The following is a 15,137-nucleotide window of genomic DNA, read 5'->3' as shown; positions in this document are numbered from 1 at the left end:
GCCCGCCCCGCCTTCAGCGCCGCTCCTGCCCTCAGCGCCGCTCCCGCCTCGGGCCCGCCCCGCCCTCAGCGCCGCTCCCGCCCTCAGCGCCGCTCCCGCCCTCAGCGCCGCTCCCGCCCTCAGCACCGCTCCCGCCCTCAGCGCCGCTCCCGCCCTCAGCGCCGCTCCCGCCCTCAGCACCGCCCCGCCCCGGGGCCGCCCCGCCCTCAGCGCCGCTCCCGCCGCGGGCCCGCCCCGCCCTCAGCACCGCCCCGCCCCGGGGCCGCCCCGCCCTCAGCGCCGCTCCCGCCCCGGGGCCGCCCCGCCCTCAGCGCCGCTCCCGCCTCGAGCCCGCCCCGCCCTCAGCGCCGCTCCCGCCTCGGGGCCGAGCGGGCCCGGCCTCCACTCGGCGGAGTTTTGTGGCACTCCCGTGCGCTCTGCGAGTTTTTCTTGAGGATCAGATATGGTGCTGGAAAATGGGAGTCCCTGAAGTATCATCCTTCCCTCACCCTTTTATTAAAAAAAAAAAAAGGGCTACCAGACACGTCTTCTTATTAGCACAAATAATGTCCTGCTTCTGATACAGACCATTGGTTTAGAAAGCTTTTATTAAATAATAAAATACGCAGTTAGTTTCTACCATTCGTGTCCTTTGCATGATGCTTTCTTGTTATCTTGGCAGGTTCAAATATACCCCATCAAATACATCCGTCTGACCAGAGTTTCTGAGGGATCTTTGTAAGTGCAGGATGTTGTCCACAAAAATCGGATTTGTTTCCCAGTGTGCATCACTAATTACATCACACGTGAGAGACATTGATGATTTTATTTCAGAGTTCTGCAAGCCTGGGTGCTCAGTGGAATTCCACAAATCAAGCACAACAACTATCAAAACCTTTTGCTATTTATACGTTTAGCAAACAAAGGAATTAGTGTTCATTGGCTACATGTTACATAATCCTTGTATTAATTAGTCTTCTACCTTCTATTAGTTAATGATTCTCTCTTCTCATGCTGGTCAGTCCCATGGTGTTTCTCTTCCTTTGGGCCGATGGGTTTTTGGGTCAATGATCTGTGAGTTGGTGGCTGGGATCTCCCCCTGCAGAATTACCTTTTACCCACTCACAGCTGGTTCAGCACAGTTGCTGGGTAAGGTTTATTAGTTTCTTCCTTATCTTGGGGATTCTGCTCGATGTCCTTGTGGCCCATGAATTCTGCATTCCTTGTGTCTGCTGTCAGTGGTAAATCCTTCTCCCCAACTTTGTTAACTTCCCTCTGGGTGTGAGATCACTGAAACCTGCCAGGCCCTAAAGCTTAGCAAGGCAATTCTACCAACCAGTAATTTGTCTTTCTAGCACCTGCACATCACTTAGAACTTGTGGGCTGCTGTCTGTTTTACAGATTAAATCTCCCATCTTGTTGGTAAAGCTTGAAAGTATACAAAAATCAAACATTAAAGAACATCCTTTCTTGAGAAAATGTTGCATATTCCACATTTTGGTACAATGTTGCACTCCATAATTATAAGTTTTACACCATTTTTGTAATTTTTGCATTTTCTTTCCATATGCTATATTTCTTATTTTGTATCAAAAGTGTCTATCTACTCATTATGTTGAAGTCATCAATTAAAAGGTTTATTTAAAACTGCTTGCAAGGGGAATTGCTGAAATTTTCTTCCAGCCTCTCCTTAACTTCCATAAGATAGACATAAATGTCAGCATTGCACCATATCAAGTGTTTCACTTGTTCAGATAGGTGTGATCTAATGCATTTTTCCTTTTCATAGAAAAATTACAGATCTCAATAATATTGAATAAGTTTAGCAAGGTTTTTCTTTGGCTTTAGGCTTTGCCTCATTTTCTGTTAAGCTTCACATTTTTAATTACTTTTTCTTAGAGCTTATTTTGGAATGTTCCATACTGCTGTGGTAAAAACAGCCCATAAATTTTATTTCTTCTAAATACAAAAAAATATGCTGGGTCATGTTAACTTTTCAGCAGGCAAATTGTAAAGGCTTGAATTTTGACTGCAGGGAATAAAAGCTGTGGAACACATGCTTGGTTTTATACAAGTGTTAATTGTCAGATATTTTAAAATAACTTCTTGTATCATTGTCTGTATTTAGCTTTAGTTTTTGCACCAGGTCTTCCTTGCTTTAGATAAAATTTTTGTTGTTTAAAGAAAAAAAAGCTTTACCTTAATAAAGCAGAATCAACTCTCTGTTCTGAATATTTATTTTATTTAATTAACTGTCATAACTGACAGTGCCTCTGTAATGTTACACAAATACCATAATTCTCTTTTTATAACTGGGGGGAGGTGAAGTGATAAGATTAAAAACTACAGAAAGCCCTCACAGGAATGTAAATGTGCGCCAGATCAGCCTGTGTAAATCATAGGCTGGCATGAACTGCTGTGAAGGAGCAAGTACATTTATTTGCCTTTAAATCAGCCTAAGTGTCCTGTAGAAACCGGGATCATCTCAGTCTCCCAGTTATGGTGATTCAGGGCACGAAGTTGGATGATGGGAAATTTTTGGTGCATTAGTACCAAAGGTATTTTAGAAGTGATTACTGCCTTGTCAGGCTAAATTTGCCGTGGGCATTAGTGATTTACCTTGGTCTTTCCTATCCTGGCAGGAGTATTTTGACAACTTATCTCTTAAAAGAGACTGTCCTCGGAGCCTGCCAGTGAGATTGAACTGCTTGATGAGATAAATATGGAAATACACATCTTGAGGACCCAGATTTTGGGTTTCTGAGGTCTCAGCTAACAGTCCTGTCAGTGCTTGAACAGATTTATGTGTCCATGCTGCCAGAGGCCCGTTCCTTGGTGGCTCTTATGTAATTCTGAGTCAGTGAGAACTAAATGGACAATTTAAAATAAATGCTTGTGTTTGAGATCTACGTATGTAATATGGATGCACTGGTTTCTGTGGGCTCACCTCCAATTTAAACACGTTAATGTGTATTTTATTTTGGGCCACGTAATTTGCAAATTTCACTTGTTGAAGTTCATACATTAAGGGCTGGGGCTATCTATTTAGCAAATCAACATTGTTGCAGTTAAGGTATATTACGGGAAATCAGAGAAAGTTCACTTAAATACGTAATGAAAGAATTCTGGCTTATAACTTTGTCTCATTTTTCCATTTTATTTTGATTTTTATCTTAATGTTTGAAATTCCTTCTCAATCCTTTTGCAGAAGGGAGGTGCCCTTTCTCCATTCCCTCCTGAACACATTACTTTCTTTGTGAGGCCCTGGCACTAGTCTATCTAAGTAAAAGGTTAAATGTTTTGTAAAAGCAGAGAGTAAGATAAGAGTCTTTGTTTAAGCTCTTGTGTTCTTTTCTGTCTGTTTAGATTGTGAGTTTCTCTGGTTGAAAGCCTTTTGTATTATGTGGTGAAAAAACATAGGATTTAGCATTCAAAAATTATAATAGATCATATGTGTGCAAATATACACACACAACTTACATTTAATCTTTTTATCTGTGTTATTTGCTGAATTGACAGCCCTGGGAGAAGGGCGTTGTAGTTCCTAGGCTTATTTTGTAGCTAAAAGCAGTGATGGGACAAAAGGTGATAGCCTGTGGATGTCAGAAGACACTCTCAGTAAAATACTACCATGTGAAACATCTAAATGCCATAATACAGCATTGTAAGGTGCAGAGAGATAAAGGAGAAAGCTTGTAAGAGACTAGTGTGTTTTTCTGGCTGTAGCTGGGGTTGCAAAAGGTAAATCAGCCCCAGGACAAAGGAAATTTGCTGATAGTATTTTACAGAAGATGATTTCCATTTCTCTGCAGCTCCCTTGCTGAGCCTCTTCAATTAGGAAATTGCAAGCCAAACCAGCTCACAGGTTTTGAAAACAAACAAACAAACAAACCCCCCAAAAAAATCAAACCAACCAACCAAACAAACAAAAAACCAACCGAAAAACTCCCCACAAAACCCCCACTTGTTTGTTTCCTTAGCACATGTGCCTTTGCCTTTTCTAGAACTCCTTAAACATTATGTAAGGACATCATAGGAATTATATTAGACAAAGAAAAGAAGGGTAGGTACAGTAAGAGGTACAGAGCTGCTTCTATTTACTGGGTCTAGTCTAAAACAATGGAGTGAGATTTTATAGTAGAAAGTGGAGGGGGGGAGCAGTGGGCTCACATTTTTCCCAGTCTTTTGTTTGTCCCCTACAGAAGCATTTCTTGTTGTCTTTGACATCCATCACCAGCTTCGGTTCCAACTGGGCTTTAACTTTCAGGACCTCATCCCTGCATACATGAACAATGTGTCTGTTTTCCTCACAGGTTACCTGTCCTTGATGTCACCTTCTCTATGCTTCCTTTTTGTGTTTGAGTTTGGAGGTGCTCCTTCTTCACCCACAGAGGTCTCCTGGCATTTTTGCCTGACTTCCCACAGCCCTTTCCTGGGCTCCTTCTTCCCTCCAGGGTCTAATTCTATGGCACTCTGGCAGAAGCCCTTGAAGAGACACATTTTGTCTTGTCTTCCATAGGGAAAAAGAGCTTGGCTGTTAAAAGTAATGAATGCTGCCTCCTGCACAGAGCCAGCTCAGAGCTTCAAATGCTCCTTACCTTGGAAACACCCTGAAGAAACTTGGTGCTGTGTCCACATGTGAAAGGGATGCATCTTCATGTCTGTTGGTGACAGGTCAGGAGGAGAGTGGCGTGGCAAAGCTGAGAACTGCTGCAGTGTCCTTCACAGAGTTCTGAAACAGGGATCCCTCTCAGTAAAACTTGGCAGGCGACAATCTCCTGAAGCAGGTGGTAACAGATAGGGAGTAAATTAAATTACTTTTTATCCAGCTGGATCAGGATGGGATGTCTGTTTATAGAGCTGACTTGCTAATTTGTGAAATGTCAAAGTTTGGGATCTTTTACAGGACCTCAGATAATCTGACATCAGTTATTTGAGATAATATGATGAAAATTACTCCTGTTGGATTGAAAGCAGCTGAAAGACCTTGACTTCAAAATTCACCAGGAATAATTATTATTTGGGGCCAAGCTCTTATATAATCCCAGCTGACCTGTCTGTATTTCATAGAATCAGAGAATGGCTTGGGTTGGAAGGGACCTTAAAGATCACCTGGTTCCAGCCCCCTTGCCATGGGCAGGGACACCTTGCACTAGACTGACTTGCTCAGAGCCCCATCCAGCCTGGCCTTGAATACTCCCAGGGACTGGGCACCCACAATGTCTCTGGGCAACCTGTTCCAGTGCCTAACCACCCTCACAATGAAGAGTTTCTTCCTAATAGCTAACCTAAACTTTCCCTATTTCAGTTTAAATCCATCCCCCCTTGTCTTACACTTCATGCTCTTGTAAAAAGTCCCTCTTCTCTCTTGCAGCCCCCTTTATGTACAGGAATGCTGCTTAAAGGTACCTCTGTAACTTTCTCTTTTCCAGGCTGAACAGCTTTTCCTCATAGGAGAGTATTTGTTTAAAATGCATTTTAAACAAACTGATATAAATGACCCTTGGATTTTTTTTTTTGCATACAATTATGTAAAACCATAAAGTTATTTCTATTTCATATTTATTCACTGATTATGATCAATGTTCCCATGGCTTACTTTTTATTGAAGTGAAAGATTTTTATTGAATTTTGTTTTGGTTTCCATCTACATTAACACCTTTTGCTTGTTAGTGAAGTTCTGTTAAAAGCAATTTTTACACATCTCAAGAACTGCCAGAGTGGTTTGCAGTGCAGGAAATAAAAATCAGTTATTCAACAATCTACATCAGAAGCATCAAAGTCTTGATTCAGTAAGCTTTTATTGAAATGTAACTTGGCAGCAATTTGGGATTCCTGGTAGTTTAGTGCTTGTGTAGTTATACCCACTGACCTACAGAAAATGTTTCTGACACAGTATGAAAAGTAAGAATCATATTGCTGAAGCCTGAGGGCCAATACTATATGTATTGGGTTTTTGTACTGTGTTATTACTACAAGGTGTAAGAATGTTGCTTTTTCAGTGTTAGTTCATCTTGTGTGAATGAAATCTTAAATGCATTCTGTGTCTCTGAAATAGAACAGTAGTGCCAAAAGTGAGGCGGACAGAATGGAATAGCCGCATAAATAAGTCTGGTTGTACAACCAACACAAGAATGCACTGACTCCTGTTATCTGTCTGTATCTCCTTAATTACTAAAAATGTACTGCTCCATAAACATCAAAACCCCCAAATCCAGAAAAAGAGACTAAGAAAAATTAGTATAAATGGGGCTAGTGTGATGCTGTGCATATGAGACAGGGGAGGGAAGGAGAATAAACACCAGGTATAAATTATGTAGAGAAGGCGAAAATAGCCCTTTGCACTACTGAAGGATGTTGAGACAAATCAGAGTTAAAATGAATTCCAAATAAGAAATGTATCTTGCTAGGACTGTAGTATCTAGATGGTGGCAAACATTTCCTGATAAGGAAAATCAGGCACTGTAAAAGAAAACAAAAGAGAGAAGATTGTCTGTGTACTCTTAAGTGCTGTAAGTAAATGTCATGTTGATCGGAGTCATGAGACTAAAATCTTTGTGCCATAAATTCTAGGCTTCTTGGCCTTGACTTGATTTTTGATCACCATTGTGCACGGTGATCTGCTTCAAAATGTTTTAATAGTGATGTTGTTGTACTTGCAGTTGATGCACTTGCATAAAAAAAAGATCTGTTTGCATAATAGATTACAATGGACAGTGTCTCTTAAAAGAAACTAACTGCCAAGGAATAAGTTGTTCATACAGGTTAGGAGAAAATGGCCTGTTTCCAAAGTGAAGGGTGACTATTAGTGCATTTTCATGGAAATTTGAAGTATGAAACATATTTCTAAATTATTTGTTGAGGAAAAAAAAACCTTTAAAATCAAAGATGGAAAGTGAGGAATGGAAGTTAGATGATGGTACTGTATTTTTGGGTTTCGAAAAAAGAAAGCCTGTTGTGAGATGTAACACATGACTGGATAGTAGAAGGGCAGGTGAAATGCAACCATTCCGAGTCTCAGAAACTCCTGAGATAAAGATTGCCGGGGAATGAGGAAATACCTTTGCATGCTAATCTTGTCTGTTCTGCTGCTTTTTCCAGGCATTCTCTGTGGGCTGATTTAGCTGACAAGGGTACTAGTGAGGTGGATCTTTGATCTGTCTCAATTTATGCCTGTTCTAGGCTCTCAAATTTGGTTTAGAATGACATACCAAAAAGCTGGCAAACTTGTTACATTTCTTTTCAAAATTTATAAAGGCAAAAATTTATATGAGCTCAATGGGAGATTGGATGAGTACTTGAAGGAGTGATCCACTGGGAATAATAACATGGGCAAATCCTATCAGGCCAAGGACATAACTGAGCTGACAGCTGGGAGCACACCATAGGTATTTGTGTTCTTCACTTTGTGGCCACTGCTGCAGACAGTGAGTGAGCTAGATCCAAAAGGTGAAACTTTTTATGAGCAATAAATTGTGTTTAGCAGCTTTATTTCTAATTGCAGATATTTAACTCCACTATCTCTTGTACAGAGGAGCACAGGAATATAGCAGAGTAGATAAATGACAGCTGATAAAAATCCAAGAGGTGAAAATCCCTGTGAAGTCCCCACCGTCACTTAACATTTCATGACATTTGGTATGCCTACAATTACTACTTTTACTCACAAAGGGATCAGTACTTGGAAAAGGCTGTTATTGAGCTCTTTGGGAATTCTCTGTAGGAAGACTGAAAAGTATTTTGAGTGACTTTTAAGACTTTAAAGCTACCGGAAAAGTAATTTTGAGGAGTTGTGTTCAAATCCAATGCACTGACCCACTGACTACATGTCTTGCCTCTATTTTCAAGTTAGTTCATAGACCAGCTTAGGCAGCACACTGCTGTGGTGATGTTGAAAAACACTCACGTTACCATATCCTGTAAGATTTAATTACTCCATTTCCAGTATACATTGTATTATGCAATTAAAATGCAATTACTTGGAGAACTAATTCCTAAAACTAGCTTTTGTTACAGTACACAGTGCCTAGGGTCATCTGAGGGTACATCCACAAGGATGGGTGCAGACAGTGACAGGTTCACTCTGCCTGTGCCCTGAGCCAGCCAGTGTAGCAGCTGTGTAGCTGTGATTTGTGTGCTGCTGAACCTGAGTTAATAAGGCTGGCTGTGAAACAGAATACATTAGCTTGGGCTCAGAACTGTGCTAATGTGGCCACGATTTCTGGAAAGAAGCTGATCTTATTTATGTCCAGCTGGCTCAAAGCATGAGTAGAGCAAAGAAATGGCAGTCTCTGTAAGCTAGTCAGAAATGCAGGTCAGGAGGTGAAGTGTGAAAGAGTTTATCTATACTTTTATAGCTGCTGTAAATGAAATTTTCACTTTTACATAAGAAAATAAACTCACTACTGACAATTGTCTCATTTAGCTTGCAGTAAGCTCATCATACTTTCAGTATGTAGGAATGTACACTTTTCTAACATACATCAGGACAGATTGTTTTTTAAAAATAATAATTTTAATTTGTTGGGTTTTTTCCCCCTAAAATAGCAGGTAGGCATTTAAAAAAAAAAAAATTAAAGTTCTATTACCTTTAAGGCTTGAAGACCTTACTATCCTTTATTACTTACACCTGCAGTGAAGCATAGATGTTTTCTTCCTGGCAACCAATCAAGGGAGAGATACAATTGTCAGCTCAAATTCCAAATTGGACCTAGGCAGCTCTGGAAGGAGTTATTAGCCGTCTGAAAATGCCTCAGCAGCACTTACTGCTGAATTGATCTTTATTTTTTTTCTCCACAGAAATCTGCTCTTACAGGAGAATAATTTGTATTTTCTCATAGGTATTTACAAATGGTAGATAGACTTGAGGCATGTTATACAAGTCTATAATGAAAATGGAAAATACTGAATTCTGATGCATTGACTTTTTTAGCTCTCTTTATTTGCTCTCTTGGAGATTCTGAAGACAAGTTCTTTAGAGTGAGGATTATCTTTTACAGTCAGTAGCAACACATAAATACCCTCTATACATAATTAATTCAGGACTTTCTGTTCCTATTTCTGCTCTTACAAGCATGTGTTGCACTAGGTCCCCAGTGCATCACCTTCTAACACCTTCTTTTGTAGCTAATTTCATAACTTTTTTTTCAGCTTTTGCATTCTGAGTAGCTTATACTGAATAAAATGTTATTGATTGAATGGTGGCTGATGCTGAAGTACATTCATCTGAACATGTGCTACATTAGTATTTTTAAAAGTAGATTGCTATTAAATACTGCTTAATCTGCCAGGGTCTTCATACTGTAATTTAGCATCAAAAATATAGGAGATAAGAGAAGATACCCTTAAGTTTATACTGTCATATCTGTATTTTAATCCAATATTTTTGCTTTATCCTCTTTAAAGGATTGAACACAGCATCCAAATGGCAGATTTAAAAATCTTAGCCATAAGGTCAATCATTAACATCTATCATGGGCTCAGAATCCCCTTGCAAAGAAGACAAACAGAAGTTTATGTTGTCATTTAAATACATATGTACCAGGTACCAATTTTAAGATGCAAAAATACTTTAATTTTGAGGAGGATAATTTTTCAGAAGGTATTATGGTAAACCAACTTTCTGTCTTTAAGTAATAGTTATATAATATTGTACACTTCCACTGTGCATGAAAGAATGCCCAGTCCTTTGGAAGCAGGTGAGTTTTTCCCCTTGCAGAAGCTAGAGTAACACTTTAAACTTGCTCTCCCTTGTATTCAGTGTGCTAAAACACATAATGATGTGTATCTGGCACCATTTCAGTTCCTTTAAGCTTATCCAGCCAGTAACACTCTGGAAACCAGAAAAGGCAAGGTAAAGCATTACAAGTACCCTTCTGTCATCTTCCTTTTGGGAGCAATCCAGATGGAAAGATACTACTGGAAAGACCAGCTTTAGACCAGTCTGGGCAGGGGATTGTGTGCTTGGCAAGAGCTACAGAACTGGCACTGCTGACAGGAGCACTGGTCACTGCCAACATTTCTCTTTTTCTTCAGTTTTTCTAATGAACTCAGAATTAACAGGCAACAACCCTGAATTTGTGCTCAAGAATTTTAGGAACTTAAAACTAATCCTAATCCAGCACTGAAACAAGAGATACTTATGATGAGTATTTTCACTGCTGGAGACAGCAAAAGCTTCAAAAAATATTCAACTTCTACGCTATTCCATCTTTACACTTGTGTCTTTAATCAGTGTCATTTTGGTTACTCAGAAGAGGGTGAGTAGTTCAAATCTCTTGACCTGATTTAGAATATATATTTTTTTCCTTATGTAGCCTTAAGATTGTCTCATCAAAAGAATTCTCATAATACTGTGGGGATTTAGGGTTAACTACCAATGAAGGATCATTGTGCTCGGCCTCTCCATGTTACCACCTTTTCTAACATTCTAGTTGCCACTGGTGCCTCTGTGAAATGAAGTAAATTGCTGTATTAACTGGCTTACAGGATTGTGAAAAGAGTAAGCACTTCCATTCCCGCATGCAGTCCTCATGACTCACTAACAGCCCAGGTCTCTAGAAGATCTATAGGTCATATCTCCTTCCCACTTGGTCCTGAAAGCATGTAGAGAGTTGTCTTTCTTCCTGTGTGGTTTCAGATTACATCAGATTTAAGTGTATTCCAGGCTGCTTATCAGTACAGTAAAATCTTGCATGGATATTTTTTTTTGTATGGAACAGAACATCCTTTTAAAGGGGAGACGCATGTGACATATCTGTTCTCAGCATACAAGTAACCATTCCATTGATTCCAATGGGGTCCCTGAGGTAGCAGAAGGAATGATCCAGCATCTGCAAAAAGGCCTGACTTAAAATCTTCCCATTTCACTCCAGAACACATTAAAATATATCTTTCTGGGGATGGCTAGAGGCCCATTAAGAAAGTGTATGGGATGTATGGTTCCTGGAACAACAGAAACTTCCCACCACAGTCTCAGAGCTCAGGCTCCACTGCTAGAGTGCAATTTGGTTAGATTTGCAAAATAATTCAAAGTGCCTATGGAGTCTTAAACAATCTTGAAAATAAAGGATTCCAAAAAAATAAAACTTAAGGAACTGCTACAAAAATAGTAGTCTAGAATTACTTATTTTTTAGGCATCGTTTATAGTTTTGCATAATTATTTAAATATATAACTGTATTACACATGGAATACATGTGTAATAGAGATTGTAAAAATTTCTTCAGTTGCCATCACAAACTGAAAAAACTGAATATTTTGAGATATTCAGGATGGACTGAACATCTGTTTCTTTAACCATCTATTTTTTTGTCTATTGATTTGCCTTGACTACTACAAGAAATTGAGCAGTGGCTCAATGAGATGGCAGTTACCCAAATTTAGTAAGACTAGCTAGGATTACAATTCTTTAAAAAGGAGTAAAAGCTGGTTTAAATATTATTTCTGTGTCTCTGGACTATTCTGTTTGTGAAAAATCAAACAGGATAGCTTTTTCAAGCAGTTGATTCATTTCTTACCAATGGCTTGATATAGTAACGTGAGCAGTAGAAGAGAAATTTACTGGCTTGAAACGTCTCTGCTGAGCCCTTCTGGGTGGTCTGCATAGTTTAAATATTTCAGGAATGAAGTACTTAAGAGATTACAATGTTAAGAGAGCAGGTAATCAGAAAATATATCTTCCTGTTATGTAGCAGCACACTAAATGGAAGAACTGAAAGGCACAAATATAAACTTCAGCTTTTTCATGTCGTGGCACTTAACAACATAGTACAACTACAAATGAACTTTTTACCATGCTTAAAGCTAGAACATTAAAACCTATGAATTTACAATTTATTATCTGCCTAAAACCAGTGCAAGCACAGCTGAACCAATGAAATATTAACATTAAAACCAATATTAATCAAGAGCACAGACAACTACAACACTGTTTGTTTGTCTGTTTGCTTTTCTGCTTTTACTAGCCCCATCAGCTTCATGCTCAGTATGCACTGAGGCACTGTTGTAGACACTGAGACACAGTTGTAGGCACTGCAGCTTCAGCAATTACACCCTGAAGCCTTTGCAGCTTTATCTGCTTCCTATATACCAGCTTTCACTACAGCACATTAGGGAAAATATACCTTCTGTAAGGGGAATGAGTAATTTTCTTACTTTTCTGTCCTCTTCCTCTAAGCCCCTCCCATATTTCCCAGCAGTATAGGGAAATAAATAAATCAGGCCTTTATTTAAATCAGCAACTTCATCAATACTTTTGGTTTTATATCAGATTTTCCCTCTAAATAAGATTCTAAGATTTGAGTATTAGAAACAATTAAATATTAGAGCATCAAATAAGATGAAAAAAACAACTTCTGCACTATCTGAAAAATACATGTCTGTAAGAACCCTTGAAACTGGTAAATTTGGGCTGTGAGAGAATGTTTGGATAGAGCATTATAGGAGCTGATAATGTGGCTTTAGGAAAAATGCAGTCTAGAAAGAGTACAAGTCTCCAAGCCTAACCAAGTGAACATACAATTAATAGACCTGATGATACATGTCTTGCAGGATATTTTAACAGTATTGAGGATAGTTCAATAATTGAATAAATACACATTCTTCCCTCTCCTCTAAGATAATGCAACAGCACTAGCTTGGCTTTAGAACAGAACCATGAAATAAAACCAGGAGAGAAACATCTTTAACAAAAAAAAAAAAAAAAAAAAAAAAAAAAAAAAAAAAATTTGGATAGAGTTAACATTAGACCACAACTGGTTAGATTTTAGTTTCATCCTGAAATAGCATGGAATACAAGTGTTACTGCTGCCTAGGCTGTTAGGGGTTCCGGCTGCAAAATATCACAGCAGCTAAGAAATAATCCTTTAGTTTAATGTACCTTTTTATAGCTTGGATTCTAACTTTGTATTTGAAATCTGACCTTTTATTTGGCTAAATATTTCCTAACTTTTAAGGTCAATGCGGTTAAAGATGAATCTAGTGAAGCTGACAGGTACTTAGCAAGTTCCTTTTTGAAAGAAACAAGTCCAAATTTAGGGACTAGAGATGGCTGTAAAGCTACAGTGGCTGGTATGTTGGAGCTGTCATATGGTGTGTTTCAATAAATAATCTCTGGCAGGCACAGAGGCCAGTGCCTCTTCTGGAAGAAGCAGATGATGAAGAGGCACCAAATTGCTCCAAGTTTCTGAGCAACAACAATGGATTTGGAACATTTTGTCTTGTTCTGTTACATTTGTGTCATTCCTGTACACACAGAGAGGAAGCTGAAACTTAGTCCTGTTACTGCAACTTTCAACTCTGTTCAACCCTATGCTGGTTTTTCTTTGTTGCTTTATGGCTTTGTTGGTGCAGAAGTTTTAGTAGTGTAAAACAATTACCAAATACTTACTTTTTCCCAGTAAAGTAAAACAATGAAATTTAAGATGGAAATTAGACTCTGGAGCCAAAAGATCAGTTCTAGTGGAAATAAGAGTTGAAAGCTCAATTTCTCTAGCCACCTTGCAAACTCAAGCCAGAACTGTTGCCCTGTTATTTTAAAAGTCTTAAAGTTTTTTAAAAAAATTTCTATGCCTTCTGATGTTTACATATTTCTACTAGAGTTCTCACACACTGTTCATGTAAATAATGAGTTTTGCATTCTTCTTTGTAGGAAGAGAGAATTGATGGACTATTGGTTTGACCAGTGTAGTTGGAGAGGTGGCAATTTCATCCTCCAATCTACTGTCACTTTTAGAGTTCTATATATTGCGAGGTCAGAAATAAAACTTACTTCCTTTTGCTCTTTTAATCTTAGTATAAGTGTGTGAGTTATTTTGCATCGTAGTGCGACACAACTTCACACCTTTCTAATGCAGAGGGCAATATTGGATGTTCATATTGGGACCAGTTTTATTTAATATTTTCTTTAATGACATGGATGAAGGGATTGAGTGCACCCTCCACCCTCTGCAAAACTGCAGGTGACACAAAACTGAGTGGTGCAGTCGACACATCTGAAGTATGGGATGCCATCCAGAGGGGCCTGGACAAGCTTGAGGAATGGGTCTGTGGGAATCTTATGAGGTTTAAGACGATCAAGTGCAATGTGCTGGACCTGTGTCATCAGTCCAGGTTGGAGGATGAAGAGATCAAGAGCAGTCCTCCCAAAAGGCCTTTGGGCTGCTGGTGGATGAGAGGCTGGACAGGAGCTGGCAATGTGCACTCACAGCCCAGAAAGCCAAACATGTCCTGGGCTGCATCCAAAGGCCAGCAGGACAAGGGAGGGGATTCTGCCCCTCTGCCCTGCTCTGGTGAGACCCCACCTGCAGGGCTGCACCAGCTCTGGGGCCTCCAGCACAGGAAGGACATGGACCTGTTGGAGCAAGTCCAGAGGAGGGATATCAAGGCAATTAGTCATGTGTCACCTCTCCTGTGAGGCAAGGCTGTAAAAATTTGGATTTACTGCCAGGAAAAGAGAAGGCTTTGAGTGACCTAACTGCAGCCTTCCAGTACCTGAAGGGAGCCTACTAGAAAGATGGGGAGAGTATTTACAAGAGCATGTAGTGACAGGACAAAGGGGAATGGCTTAAAACTGAATAAGCTAAGGTGTGGATTAGGTATTAGGAAGAAATTCTTTACTGCGAGGGTGGTGAGACACTGGAACAGGTTGCCAGAGAAGCTGAGGATGCCTCATCCCTAGAAGTGCTCAAGGCCAGGGTGGAAGGACCTTTGAGCAAGTCAGTCTAGTGAAAGGGGTCCCTGCCCATGGCAGGGGGGTTGGAATCAGATGATCTTTAAGGTGCCTTCCAACCCAAATAATTCTGTGATTTTCTGTCTTTAAATGGGCATCTGCCTATTTAGCCCATTATATGCTATTTTGAAATCTTAGTATTTAAGAATAATTTAGAGTGATGGACTGAGAGGATAAATATAAACTAGAAAAAGATGAGTGGAAAATAACAGCAAGGCTACAAATGACATAATTTAGAGTCAGGGATCAGGCAAAGTGCCTGCATAAGGAACTACATGCTACAAAAATGTGTGTTCACATTCTGGCTAATCCAGGAATGAAAAATGCTGAGTTTATGGTATTCATGTGTCTGATCTGCTCCTAAAAGTGACTGTACATATTTCACTTGTACACATATATTTAAAATTAATGGTAGTTGCCAAAGGCAG

The 15,137-nt window shown here is 39.5% G+C and overlaps 1 protein-coding gene across 2 annotated transcripts in view; it reads right to left on the bottom strand.

The window, feature by feature from the left end:
- Positions 1–569: 569 nt before the first annotated feature.
- AMD1 (adenosylmethionine decarboxylase 1) overlaps positions 570–15,137 on the bottom strand; it is a 34,455-nt gene continuing 19,887 nt past the window's right edge. The window contains exons 9-10 of one of the 2 annotated variants that reach the window (XR_014953711.1): positions 4,578–4,757; positions 570–4,464 (exon numbers count right to left, since the gene is read on the bottom strand). Coding sequence is in view for 1 of the 2 variants with exons in the window: in XM_021555519.4 (XP_021411194.3) it covers positions 4,635–4,757 (123 nt within the window). In the remaining variant the exon portion in view is untranslated. Of the gene's footprint in view, positions 4,758–15,137 lie in introns of both variants that reach the window. The other variant, XM_021555519.4, reaches the window with a different exon arrangement.

The sequence above is a fragment of the Lonchura striata genome, chromosome 3, assembly GCF_050655825.1.
Source record: "Lonchura striata isolate lonStrDom1 chromosome 3, ASM5065582v1, whole genome shotgun sequence".
Lineage (NCBI taxonomy): Eukaryota > Metazoa > Chordata > Aves > Passeriformes > Estrildidae > Lonchura > Lonchura striata.
Note: the sequence above shows the minus strand (reverse complement) of the source record. Positions and strands in the feature narration are given on the sequence as shown.